Source organism: Rattus norvegicus, chromosome 9 (assembly GCF_021556685.1).
Source record: "Rattus norvegicus strain SHRSP/BbbUtx chromosome 9, alternate assembly SHRSP_T2T, whole genome shotgun sequence".
Classification (NCBI taxonomy): Eukaryota; Metazoa; Chordata; class Mammalia; order Rodentia; family Muridae; genus Rattus; species Rattus norvegicus.
The window spans coordinates 61,936,332-61,951,118 of NC_141542.1; the positions used below are offsets into that span (position 1 = coordinate 61,936,332).

Sequence of the window (14,787 nt, forward strand, 5' to 3'; positions counted from 1 at the left end):
TAACAAAGGACAGGAAGGGAGAAGGGCAGGGTCCAACATATACCAAGGACATGTGCTACGCTATGTTCATAGCAGCCTTACTTATAATAGCCACAAACTGGAAACAACCCAGATGTCCCTCAGCAGAGGAATGGATACAGAAAAATGTGTATTTTAAACAATGGAGTGCTTCTCATGTACTAAAAACAATGACTTCATGAATTTCACAGGCAAATGGATGGAACTAGAATATATCATCCTGAGTGAGTTAACCTGGTCACAAAAAAGACACATGGTTTGTACTCACTGATAAGTGGATATTAAGAAAAAACTCTCTGAATACCCAGAGTACAACTCACTGGCCATATGAAGCTCAAGAAGAATGAAGACCAAAGTGTGGATGCTTCAGTAATACCTAGAAGGCAGAACAAAATAATCTTAGTATTTCTTATTTGTCTGTGATTCTTTGTGTAGTGTTAAGGCCTTGTGGGATTACTCCTTTCATGTTGGCATTAATGTTGTACTTGTTCAACTCGTGTTCGGGTAGTCATATTGGTAAGACATTGAGTGTCATTTCTGAAATTACTGGGAGACACAATTTCACAGCAAATTCACAGATTCTCTGGCTCTTTAAATATTCCCACCCCTCTCCTGCAATGTCCTCAGAGCCTTGTTGTGCAGTAGTATCTTGTAGATATATCCACTGGGACTAGGCTCCACAATGCTACATTTGATTATTTATAGTTTCATTTAGTGTTCTCCATCTGTTGCAGAGGTAAGTTTCCTTGAGGGAACTATAGTTATCTGTGGAGATAGAAACATAAAGAGTGTGAGTAGGGATTAGAATGGTTTAATAAAGTGACAGTTGTAGGTTTTCCTCCAATGCCTAATGCTTCACCAGCACTGAGTAATTAGCTACTTTCCAGTAACATGGTGTTTCCCTGTGTTGAGTAGGCTTTAAGTCTAATTAGGGTTATTGGTATCTCCAAAGCATGCTTGCTACTATTGTTCCATAGGGTTATTAGGTCATAATGGTCATTGATGTGGTTCATAGGTATCATAGCTGGCTACAATTTTGGTTACTTCCCTCCTTTGGTAGCACACATAGTTCCTTCTCATACCATGAAAGCTGCTCCTCAGAGAGGAGGCTTTAAAGTCAGTTTCAGCTCTGGGGCCTCTCAGATTCTTGTACTGAATAAAAAACCTGTGCTGATAAAAAATGTTATTTATTATTGAATACATTTTCAAAATATTATGTTTTTAAACTGTTAGATATTTTCAGCAAATTTTGGAAATGCATGTTTTTCATACCAAAAGACTTTGTACTGTTTTAGTAAACAGTTCCTATGGCCCCCTCTACCATCGCCTTCCCCCTTCTTCTGTGAGATTGTTCCCCCACCCATCAACCCATCCCTTCCCACCTCCACACCCTGACATTCCCCTACACTGGGGGATCCAGCCTTGTCAGGACCAAAGGTTTCTCCTCTCATTGGTGCCCAACAAGGCCACTGTCTGCTACATATGCCTCTGGAGCCACGGGTTTGTCCATGTGGTTTAGTCCCTGGGAGCTCTGGTTGGTTGATATTGTTGTTCTTATGGGGTTGCAAACCCCTTTAGCTTCTTCAGTCCTTTCTCTAACTCCTCCAGTGAGGACCTCGTTCTCAGTTCAATGATTGGCTTCAAGAGTTTGCCTCTGTATTTGTCATGCTCTGGCAGAGTCTCTCGGAAGACTGCTATATCAGGCTCGTGTCAGCATACATTTCTTGGCATCAACAACATTGTCTGGGTTTGGTGGCTGTATGTATATGGGCTGGATCCCCAGGTGAGGCAGTCTCTGAATGGCCATTCCTTCAGTCTCTGCTCCAAACTCTGTCTCCATATTTCCTCCTATGAATATTTTTGTTCCCCCTCTAAGAAGGACTGAAGCATCTGCATTTTGGTCATCCTTCTTCTTGAGCTTCAAGTGGTATATGGATTGTATATTGGGTAATCTGAGTTTTGGGGCTAATATCTACTCATCAGTGTGTGTGTGTGTGTGTGTGTGTGTGTGTGTGTGTGTGTGTGTGTGTGTGATGTTTGTTTTTGGTTTCTCTTTTTTGGTGATTGGTTACCTCACTCAGGATGATATTTTTTAGTTCCATCCATTTGCCTATAAATTTCATGTAGTCATTGTTTTTGATAGCTGAGTAGTACTCCATTGTGTAGATGTACCACATTTTCTGTATCCATTCCTCTGTTGAGGGACATCTGGGTTCTTTCCAGCTTCTGATTATTATAAATAAGGCTGCTATGAACATAGTAGAACAGGTGTCCTTATTATATGTTGGAGCACCTTTTGGGTATATGCACAGGAATGGTATAGTTGGGTCCTCAGGTAGTCCTATGTTCAATTTTCTGAGGAACCTCCAGACTGATTTCCAGAGTGATTGTACCAACTTGCAATCCCACCACTAACAGAGGAGTGTTTCTCTTTCTCCACATCCTGGCCAGCATCTGTTGTCACCTGAGTTTTTGATCTTAGACATTCTGACTGGTGTGGTATGTTTCTCTACAGCATCATTTACTATTCATTTCATGGCTTACTGTAGATAGAGATATGATCATACTCATTAGTCCGGGAATAAAATGGTTACTTCATTTGCATGGATGCCCTAAAAGGAAGTCTTTTCAAATTAATTCAAAAAGTAAGTTGAAGTTTGTTGTCAGAATGTTTTCTAAATATGTTCAAATGTTTCGTTACATGAAAAAGAAATGTAGCCTTAGGTAAGAAAAGAGTGTTTGAGAGAATTATTTCTCTAGGGAAGAAGGACAAATGTGACAGGGATAACAAGCTAGTTACAATGTGAGCAAATAAGGAGAAGGGCAGAAAAAAATGGGTGCAGGGTGCAGTGAGCAGGGTGCAGGGTGTAGGGTGCAGGGTGCAGGGTGCAGAGTGCAGGGTAGGCTGAGGAACACAAAGCTGTGAGTTGAGAGGCAGATCTGAGACTATTTCTTATTCGTGTCAGCAGTTCCGGAAGGAAGTGCTGGAGATTATGGTATTAAGGGTGAGCCCCACATCCAAGAATCCTGGGTCAAAGAGAGACAATGATTAAGAATAAATAGTAGAGGGGTTGGGGACTTAGCTCAGTGGTAGAGTGCTTGCCTAGCAACTGTAAGGCCATGGGTTCGGTCCCCAGCTCCGAAAAAAAAAAAAAAGAAAAAAAAAAGAAAAGAATAAATAGTAGATGTTTTTCAGTTGGTCCTGGGGCACAAGTGGTTCAGAATAGTGATTTGCAGGTTCGAAATTGTCTCTGCATACAAAGCAAGATTCCTTAACCTCATTAATCCAACTGTGAAATGGCATTAGCTGTGTTTGGACTTGAAAAAGAAGGGAGATCTCCTTTTGTTGTCTCATTGCTCTGCCTAGAACTTCTAGTGCTATATTGAATAGATGTGGGGAGAGTGTGCAGCTTTGTCTTGTCCCTGATTTTTGTGTCCCTGATTTTGCTTCAAGTTTCTCTCCATTTAACTTGTATTGGCTGTGTGTTGGAGATCTGGGTTGGAGAGAGGAAGGCGAAGGGAAAAGGGGAACATGATCAGGTATGGGGGCGATAAAGGATAGAAGTCCTGAGGGCCAGCAAAATGAATGGAACTATGCAACCTGGAGGGGTAGAAGGTGGATGGGGGACTCACTAGAAAGAACCAGAGAGCTGGGAAGTGAGAGACTCTCAGGACTCAAAGGGAAGGACCTTAGATAAATGCCCAACAGTGGGGAGAAGGAACTTGTAGAGTCCACCTCCAGTAGAAAGACAGGGCATTAAGTGGAGGGGTGAGGTTGCCATCCCACAGTGAAAAACTCTGACCCAGAATTGGTCCTGTCTAAAAAAAACCTGCAGAGACAAAAATGGAAAAGAGACTGAGAGAAGGAGGTCCAGTAACCTGTCCCAATTGAGATCCAATTTAAGGGTAAACTCCAAGGCTTAACCCTATTACTGATGCTATGGTATGCTTACAAACAGGCGCCTAGCATGGCTGCCCTTTGAAAGGCCCAACAAGCAGCTGACTGAGACAGATGCATATACTTACACCCAATCATTGGATTGAAATCGGGGACCACTGTGATTGAATTAGAGAAAGGCTGGAAGAAGCTGAGAAGGAGGTGACCCTGATTGGAAGACTAACAGTCTCAATTACCACGGATCTCTGAGATCTCTCAGACACTGCACCACCAACACTGCACAGGCAGCATACATGAGCTGGTCCAAGGCTGCCCAACACATATACAGCAGAGAACTGCCTGGTCTGGCCTCAGTGGAGAAGATATGCTCCTCTTAAGTGGAGAGACTTGAGGCCCCCAGGGAGCAGGGATTCCTGGAAGGGGAGTGGGGGATGAACATCCTCTTGGAGTCAGGGGGAGGAGGAATGCAATGAGGAACTTTGGGTGGGCAGACCAGGAGGTAGGCAATGACTACATTGTAAAAAAGTAAAAGTAAAAAATAATTATACTTATTATCTTAAATATGAATTGCAGGCAGACTATTCCCTTCTCAATATTTTTGCACCTATTTGAACTGTAGCAACCTTTGATTTTTCTGTGCCTAACTTCCCAAAGTTTTAATTGCTACCATTTCCCATGTGGTCACCAAAGAAAATAAGATATACTCTGACAAAAAAAACCTATAAAAATAAAAATTGTTCCTGTGTACTTTATTTTAAATATTCATTCTCACATTACTACTAATAAATATTTTTTAAAAAGAAAGAGAGAAAGAAAAAGGAAGAACGTAAGAAAGGAAAAGAAAGAAAGAAAGAGAAGTAAGAATTTCTTGACATTGAATCACAGGCCCAGGGTCAAGTAAATTTTTTTTCGAACATGTGATGAACCCATGAAGGGATGGCTGAGGAGAAATAATTTATAATAATCAGTTATAATTGAAGCATTAATAAGTAATCAAAGTAGAAAACTGACTTAATTCAGTTTATTATAGTCGCACTGAGGTTGAAAGGAAAATGGTCATGGTGGCAATGGAAGAAGCAGGTGTTATTTACTATGTCCAAGTAGTCCTGTGTGCAAGCCTGGGGCTAAGATACCTTTGTTCCCAACTGTCAGAAGAGTGTGGCTTCCCTCTATGTGCATATGAAGACTTCTTTGAATCTATGCTTGATTCCCTCTCAGGGGCACCCACATAAGTTGGATAAAATACATTTTCTGGCAATGTTTTAAAAACTAGCAAAAAGGCAATCTCAAACCTTTGCCCAGATCCAAGTTCTTTACATCTAAGGGAGTTTCTATAAGGTTCTAATGGTCATTCTGAAGCTCTCTAATAAACATGTGAGTTCCTTATAATGAAATGTTTCTATTAAATTGAGAAAAACATAAAGTATCATGTGGCATTTCTGCAAAGAACTTCAAAGTTCGTAGTTCAAAAAGGAACATCACATTTAAGGTCTTCCACAATCTACAGAAGTCAAGTGTGCCATAAATATTTGTTTCAGTATAAAAAACTGTCTTAAATATTCCATTAGTCTTTGAGAATATTTTTCTTAGTATCATTATTTTCTATATAATTATCTCACTTTAGAGAAAGGTAGCTGACTCTTTCATTAAGGACACAACTTTGTAATGAAAACCCCAGGAAGAAACCAGTTTGGTTGACATTGGAAAGAATCATAATGAAAACCTCCACCTATTGAAACATGGCTGGAGCCTGAGAAGTTGAGCTAAAGATAGCACAGACACTGAAGTACTAATATAAGGAGTAAATTTATACTGACATGAAAAAATTGCTGTGGCCTTGTGTCACCCTCTGGTTCTAAGGATACCTGGGCCTATAACTGTCCTCACCTGGAGAATGAGTGCCAGAAAAAAAAGCAGAATGCTTTATTTATTTAGCTACAAAACCTTTATACCAGCATTGGGCCAAGTTCTGACTATAAAATGAGAGGGCTATAGCTGCAGAAGTCACTTCTGATGTACCCTACCAAAATCCTGTTATCAAAAGTAAGGTCTTTAATTTCATGAATTTAAATGCCCTGAAGGATAGGGTGCATCTTATCATTTTTCTGTTTGATTCTTTAAACAAAGAACCCAGATGTTCCTTGTAGTCCTTTCTGTGTCCCATTAATTGTTGCAGAATATGCTTGAACATCTCTTCCTATTGGAGGATTTTAGTAAAGAGCCTTTACAGCAGACACTAAGTGAATCAAGACAAGCATCACAAACTAGCAGTGATGTGCTAGCAGGACTTAGGAAGCTGTCAATCTGCACACTAGCAGGTTTTAATAGTTCCAATGTCCTCTTTAGAGTTAATTCAGAATTTAAGGTTGACTGGCATCCTCTAACAACTGCCAGACAGACTTGCATTTTCACAAATGTATATGAAGCCTGAGTACAATTTAAATGCATCTTTAGTATTCACAAAAACAAATTTACCTTCCTATCTTTAACTGAATACTGACCACATGAATTACCATGCATCATGTTTGTAAACAAGGAAGTTTTTAATAAACCACTTAAATATATTGATGCCATGTGTGTTTTAATCAGGTTTTGACTCATCAACCCCCTTTTAATACTTCAAAACAGTTCCCTGAACATTGAATTCCAATGAACCCAGAACTGTTTTATGAGTTCTAATATTAGATCTACTTCTAGTTTCCATAATCATAACAAAATATTTGGGCTTTTAAAAAATGAGTTTAAATATCAGATTGATAAGCAGAAGACTGCTTTTCCTTTAAAAACTGCCCAATTTAAAACTTCTAAACTAGCTTATAAATACCAGTGGTTTAATTTCTACCCAATAATGTTTTGACCTGACTATGGGGTTTATTTAAGCAATGTTCTTTGACTTTAGATGTTTATAAATATTTTACTTATGAAGTAAGTTAAATATAAAGTGGCCTTTGTATTTTATCTGGTGTTAATAGGACGTAAAGAAAACATAAGATAAAAATAGTCTAATTAGATCTAAAGTCTATGTTTCTCTCTTCTGCCCTCTCCAGTCTCCCCTTCCATCACCTACTCTGATTTCCCAAACCTGTCCATCTCATTGGATGATTTTAAATTTATTTTCCATTGGAAGAGTTAAGCAAGGATGCACCATGGTGCAGTTTTTGCATTGTTGTATACATTTAGGGTTTGGACCTTCTTCTTGGGTCTGTGGGTCTATAGCTTTCACCAAATTTGGAAAATTCTCAGCCTTTGTCCCTTCAGTATTTCCTCCCCTCCTCTGACTTCAAGAAGTATTTGGCTACTTGAAACTTTCCTACAGTTCAGAGCCCCCTCCCCCCTTTAAGGTTCTTCCTCCTCCTCCTCCTCTTCTTCCTCCTCCTCTTTAGAGTTAATTCAGAATTTAAGATTGCCTGGCATCCTCTAACAACTGCCTGACAGACTCCTCCTCCTCCTCCTCCTCCTCCTCCTCTTCCTCCTCCTCCTTCTCTTCCCCCCCTCCTCCTCCTCCTCCTCCTCTTCCTCCTCCTCCTCTTCCTCCTCCTTCTCCTCTTCCTCCTCCTCCTCCTCCTCCTCCTCTTCCTCCTCCTTCCTCTTTTTCTTCTTTATAGCCTTTCCTTCTCTGTTTCAGTCTAATTTTGTGTGGAATGGTGTCCCCCTCCCTCCATGGAAAGTCTTATCTGGCTACATGAGGTGGCCTCATTAGTTTCCTTATCTCCTCTGATAGAGGTCTCAGCTAGGGTTAACCCCATCGAAACCCAGAAGGTTCCCTGGACCCAGAGTTCACACCCCGGACACTGATCCATTCTCTCTTTCAGCCTTCCCTCCTCCCTACTCCTCTCCCACATAGCTTCCCACACGCATACCGTGCATATCTTTCTGGGTCTGGGTTACTTCATTCAGTGTATTTTCTAGTTCCATCTTACCCTGTAAGTTTGATAGTTAAATAGTATTCTGTTGTGTAAATGAGCATTTATGTTATCCATTGTCTTCTGAGACTTCATCCTGCAGCTGATGGAAACATATGCAGAGACCCACAGCCAAACAATAGACGGAACACCCCATAGTCTTGTGGAACAGTAGGGTGGGGGGATTGAATGAAGGAACCAGAATGATCAAGGGCACCACAAGAAGACCTACAGAGTAAACTAATCTATGTCTGTGCGAGCTAGATGTAGGCCTATACATGTATGTAACAGATGTTCAGCTTGTTCTTCATGTGGGTTCCCTAACAATTAGAGCAGGGGATGTTTCTGACTCTGTTGCCCTTTGAATCACTTTCCAGTAGCTCAGCTATCTTGTCTGGACTCAGTGGGAAAGGAGGCAGTTAGTCCTGCTGAGATTTTGATGGGAAACCTCCCCTTCTCTGAGGAAAAGGAGATAGAGAAATGGGAGAGGGGTGTGAAGGTGGGAGGAGAGGAGGGAGAAAAGCTGCTATAAAGGCTGTAAAGTCAATTAATTAATTAATTAATGAGGAAAAATGTCTGCCTTCTTAAAGAGAAGATTCCTTCCATACTCATCCAAAAACTTAACACTCCCATGGGTCCGCAAATAGAGATTCTAACATTAACCACCCCATAAACTGTTATTTTGTAAGATGTCTGAGCTTGTATATAGAAATAATTTTTACATGAAAAGGTTGGCTGAATAAGTTAAGTGTCTGAGATGGATAGCCCCTTTTGCAGAACAAAAAGTCCATTAGCCAAGTTGTTGTACATTGTGAATGTATTTATAAAATGATTTTGCTTTTAAAGATATATTAACTTTTCCCCTGTCCATCTCAGTTGTTAAGAAGAACTCCAAACTTGACTATTTTCAGCAAATTCAGAGGAAAAGTAACCGTCTTCCTTAAATTTACAGATAATTATAATAAACAATATGCATGTCTTGGAGGACTTTTAGCTGACATATTGCACTTAAGTCTGTCCCTCATTATGTTAGGTATTTAGGTTTATCCTTACCTATTGCCCTTTGGGAGTTAGTAGACTATTATGTATATTGAGTATTTAACATCTCTTAAATGCTTTGTCATTTAAAATGCACTGAAAGCTGGGTGCTGTGATGCATATGCAACCCCAGCATTTGTGAGACTGAGGCAGGAAAATTACCCTGAATTTGAACCAGATTGGGCTACATAGCAAGATTTTTTTCCAAAAAAGCAAACAAAACAATTGGCAAACAACAGAGGTTGGTCATCAATGCTTCCTTTATGTTTATAACAGGGTACTGGGCATTACTGAGCTGAGCAGTTGGGAGTATCAACATCATGAACCGGGCTTTCAGCAGGAAGAAAGGTAAGAACTTGGCAGTCAAATCAGTATTTTTACTAATAAAGTACAAATAAGACATGTGCTGTTTCTATTTATCAAAGCAATTTGATTATATTAGAGCAATTCACATTTGTAGTTACTACTAATTAATATGTTTTCATTAAATTAAAAAGAATTAATATTCTTAGTTCACAATACATATGAACATATCATTGTATGCTATACTATTAAACTGTATAGAATAAAATGACCCTAATTCTTTCCTTATGGAAAGGGTGTTTTTAGTAGAGGCCCAGGAACTATCTTCTATTTAACTTGTTTCAGGGGATTTTAGAGTGAATATTTAAATAGTGTTAATCAGATTTCTAGATGACTGAAAGCTGGAAGAGATGACAATTAGTTACAATTAATAGATAAACAGACATAAATGAGCAATTAGGTTGTATTCTACACTAAAGTTTAGGTAGATATTGTAAATTGCCCAAGAAGGATATAGACAATCCAACTATTGCATTACTGTGCACATAAAGTTTTGGAGGTTGACCTTAACTATCTTGAATAAGAAAAAAATGACCCAACAGTAAAATCAACTATGATTATTTAGTGTATGGACAATAGATACCCAGAACCAGCAACTATAGAGTTAGTGTTCTATTTTATTTAGTGAAGTATGTTCTCTGTTACTCTATCCCTTTCTGATCTCAAACTCACTGTGTCGCTAGGAGAATGAACTTGAATTTTGATAATCTGGCTTCCACATGGCAAGTGTTGGGAGTAGAGGCATGAACCATTGCACCTATTCATGGGGCTATGCATACCAGCCGAGCGAGCATTCTACTGTTGGAATTAAAATGAGCAAATGATGGTCTGACACATACAACATGATCAGATCACAAATCAAATTGGGGCAACTTTTAACACTTTCACTGGAAGTCAAGTTTGAGAATTCGTTGTATGCAATGAGGAATGTATTACATTACTTATTTGAAGGGTTATATTTTCAAACTTGACATTTACTGTAACGAAGGGCGAACAAATATAAACTGTAAAGCCACTGATTTAGCATAAGAAAATTCACATAGTTTGTGAAGGTTTATAGAAATTATTAAATTGTTGTTTGTAAACAGGTGCAAACACTTGGCTGTGGCGTGCAGACTAGTGTATTCAGTAGGAATTTAGATAATGTGATCTTTCAGACCCTGTTCAAACCTGTGAATCTGAAAACATTTATTTATAGTCTGAGTAAAGAAAAGCAAAGTGACATTGTTTGATGTCTACAACTTGCTTCTGATTTAAAACCCACCAAAAGGGAAATGTTTCCCTTTTTGTAGTAGCACAGTCAAGAAATAGCTCTCCAACACTGTACGGTCTGCAGGAAAATACTTACGTCATGATTGATCAGCTGGGCCACAAATCTCTCCAGTCCTTTTGCGATACATAGATATGGTTACAGTTGTCTTCCTGAAAGCTTTAAAGCCAAAGGTCCCATCTAGAAGTCAATATACACTTGAAAGATAATTGAATTGATTTCCATTGAAAAATTTCAAGGACCAATATTCCTTTCCAATTCAACATGTGCACAGTGGGAGGACATATTGGGAAGTAGGAAATACAGGCACTTGTGCATTATTTCATTCTTCTAAAACGTTCTTCACCTTCATGTTACCCATGTTTAAGTTAAATGATTATCTTCATCATAAAATTGTTGATCAGCATTTTGTTCTACCTCTAGGTTAGAACTTAACCAAACACTTTACTTTAACTTTAGCTGTTAGTTTTGACTTCCATGTGTTATAGAATAATTCATAGAGAGTCTGATTTTGCTGTTAAATAATAGTGCTATGTGTACATAGTAGGAAATCTTTCTTTCATCAGCTCAGATCTGGAAACCTTTACAGAACAAGGAGTCTAGGCCTCTGTTCTCTTTTCCTCACTGGGGTCTTTCCCTTCCACTCATTACTTGCTGTTTTGATTGCAATCAGATGATGGAGGTTTTCAAGGGAAAGGGAAGAGACAAGTTCTTACTAAGCTTGGTGGCTTCACTTTCCTTAGTCAAAAAGATGATTAAAAAAGATTTTGCATTTGTGGACACAAATGATGTCGTCGTCGTCGTCTTCATCGTCGTCGTCGTCATCATCATCATCATCTTCATCATCTTCATCTTCATCTTCATCATCATCATCAGTCAGTGCCTGCACCGACACGGTACCGAGAATCCGTACCGAGAATTGGGTGAAAGCCTGCGGGATTAAAGAAACACACACACACACACACACACACACACACACAGGTTATTCGTGTCAAGCCAGAAGAGGAAGGGCCTCCTGTAACTTTATTCACCAAAATATATACCCTAAGTACACCAGGTAGAAAATATCTGGGAAGCACAGTGTGAAACCCTGGCTCAAGACTTCCATAACAAAAGACCAACTATGTGACCTGAATAAACTAGGGAAATATCCAGGAAGACCAGCCTAAATTTCAAAGACAAAGACAGAGAAGACAAAAGGCAGGAACGAATTGACCACCACCCAGGTGTGTTGGTACCAGGCCAGACTGCTCCTTTGTTAGGAACAAAAGGCTTCCATATGCATCAGCAGGGCTCAGCGGGGGTCAAACCCTGCAAGACACCAGAAGGGTCTTGTTCGGGCTGAAAGCATTCTGTGATTGTTATCTTCTTGTGCCGTAAATTCATGGGAGAGGCTTTTGTCCAACAATCTCAAGACTTTACGGCAGTCATCTTAACTGTGGCCATACAGTCACAAAGCGGCCAGGCCCAAATCCAATACGGCTTCCTACAATCATCACTATCATCATCACCATCAGTGTCCACAAATGAAGGATCCCTATTCCACTCAAGTATCTGACATATTTGTTCCCATAAGAGGTTAGATAAAAAAGTTGTATATATTTTTAGATTTCTTGTTGATAATTTTTTTATATTTCCACCTTTTCATTGTGTAATACTTAATATATATTTTTCTTTGTTTTGTGAGACAGAGTCTCACTTTGTAGTCAAATTGTCCAGGAGTTGTTTAACTCAGCTTATAGTCATCCACCTGACCTGGCCTCTTTAGTTCTTGAATTACTGGCATGAGCCACTAGACATACATATATATATATATATATATATATATATATATATATATATATATATATATATAAAATCCAGGTCACTGGGATCCAGGCCTCCTCATACCTCTGCTTCCTCAGTACTGAGATGTGAAATACTGGATGAAGGTGCTACATGCAAAAGCCAGATCTGAACTCAGGTCCTCATGCTTGCTCTGAGAGCATTTTGCTCATGCTAACTCCTGATCCAACTCCCCAGCCCTGCAACCTATCCTTCTGGAATTATTTTATTTCTAATATTTGATTACATTTGCCTACCATTTCCAATTATTACAATTAAGATAATTACTTTTCAAAACTTCTGATAGTAGACCTTCAACTATTGCTTTCTAAATTTGAAGTAGAGATTATCCCTATAGCCCACTGCATTTAATGAACATAATCAACTTCATGGAAGAGCAGTTCCTCCCTTAATGTATTTTTCCCTTTAGATTTTGCAAACCTTTTTACTAAAGTTATCATAACTATAAAAGAACATAATATTTTTCTTACCTGGCAATTATTCAGTATACCTTAGCATTTATGAAAGCAGTAAACGCAAAATAAAACTCGTGTTAATTTGCATAATTGTTACTATTCCTAGTTCCCTGCTGTTCTTATAAAATGAGAACCAGGGGAAGTGATGCGTGTGTAAGAGGACAGTGAGCTTGAGGTTAGCCTTGGCTATATACTGACATACCACAAAATTAACATTTTCATTTACAAGACCTTACTTTCTTAAATTAAGAAAGGTTCAGGAAATTAGACTGCATTCTCCAGCAAGGCATCCTTCAGGTGAGAATGTATGCGTATGGCATCATAGAAATTCATGGTTTAATTCATTGCTGCATTTTTTCTGTTACAGACAAAACATGGATGCATATGCCTGAAGCCTTATCAAAACATTACGTTCCCTATAATGCAAAGGTAAAATACCTATTGAGATATCATCTAATTTTACATTGTTATATGTTATATTGAAATAATGGTGCTAATTAAAAAAAATGTTATGCATTGACATGTCCTGGTAAGAAGTATTGAAACTATTTTGATATTACTGAAACAAGTAATATAACATATTAAATGTTGTTTTTATCTCCAAATTTCTTTGAAAAGAAAAATATATTCTATTTAGCCTCTCTATAGTCATGTATTTCACTGAAACTTTTAAAAAATCATTAGTTAGACTTTATTTAAATTGTTTTGCAAATATCATATTCTCTGGGAAATTTAACAATTTTAAAATTATTTTTCCTTAAATACATCTTCATATCATAGTACACAGACAGCTAATCATGGAAAATGAGATACAATTTTAATATGTAATTGACAATTAAGAAAACAAGTGCCAGCCGGTAGTGGTGTACACCTTTAATCCCAGCAGAGACAGAGGCATGTGGATATCTGAGTTTGTGCCCAGCCTGGTCTATAGAGCAAATTTCAGGACATCAGGGCTACAGAAAAAAATCCTGTCTCGAAAAAACAGTAACAAGCAGAACAACAAAGGTGGGGGTGGGGACAAACAAAATGCAAACCATGACATAAAATGCATTTTCGTGGATTACTGTACTTAGATGAAGAAACATTTATACATATGCCATCATTTTAATGATTTGATCTACTATCTGAAATACTACTGAAAGGATATAATTTCTAAAATGGACCCTAGAGAGAAGTGACTTTATAGTTAACAAAAGATCTGAACTAGTTTTCAGAGAAAGCTGAATTAAAATCTTAAAGAAATAGAAACAAATGTAACATTTGAGATTTTGAATATGAGGTTATGGTAAGCTTTGACTGTTTGACTTCGAAGATAGCATGGAGGAAGTCAGAAACCTAAGTATTTTTACTAATATACTACGTTATTTAAAATACCAATATGTATTATATATAGTTAACTATACACACATATATATATACATATATTTATATTTATATAATATAGGGTATTAGGAACAAACTTAGGGGTTATTTTAGAAAAAATGAAACGTTTGTAAAATAGAAAACCAATGGGTCCCTTCAATAGTGTTGATTCATGTCCACACTGGCCGGGAGAAATGTCTAAAAGATCTGAGCAAGAAACTCCCTCAGGATATTTGTTCTGCATCAATATTTGTTAGGGACAGAAAAAAAAAAGTGATTTCACAGAAAAAAATGCTCCCAAATACTTTCTATGGAACAGGAATATTTATGAATTTTCCTGTAAAATTGATATGGAGGTTAATTGCCACTTCTTATCATACAAAGTTTATGAACTAAAGGAAAATTTTACTGCCTGTCATACCAAATATTAATTATAAATGGCATGTGATTATGTATAGATAGATAGATAGATAGATAAATAGATAGATAGATAGAAAGAAAGGTAGATAGATTATAGTGCTATTAGTAGTTTGAGCTGCACATTCAGACATTGCTACTCACTGTACAATTCTACCGTTTAGGCAGAAGCAAGGCCTATTTCACTTTGTGTAATTAAAATGGATCACTGTGAAT

General features: G+C 38.0%; 1 protein-coding gene across 33 annotated transcripts in view; it reads left to right on the forward strand.

The window, feature by feature from the left end:
• The window catches only part of Gulp1 (GULP PTB domain containing engulfment adaptor 1), a 269,043-nt gene that overhangs the window by 123,268 nt on the left and 130,988 nt on the right, over nt 1-14,787 (forward strand). For all 33 annotated transcript variants that reach the window (XM_087565664.1, XM_087565648.1, XM_087565659.1 and 30 more), the window contains 2 exon segments: nt 9,133-9,204; nt 13,157-13,218. In XM_087565664.1, coding sequence (XP_087421790.1) covers nt 9,177-9,204; nt 13,157-13,218 — 90 coding nt within the window. In that variant the 5' untranslated portion in view covers nt 9,133-9,176.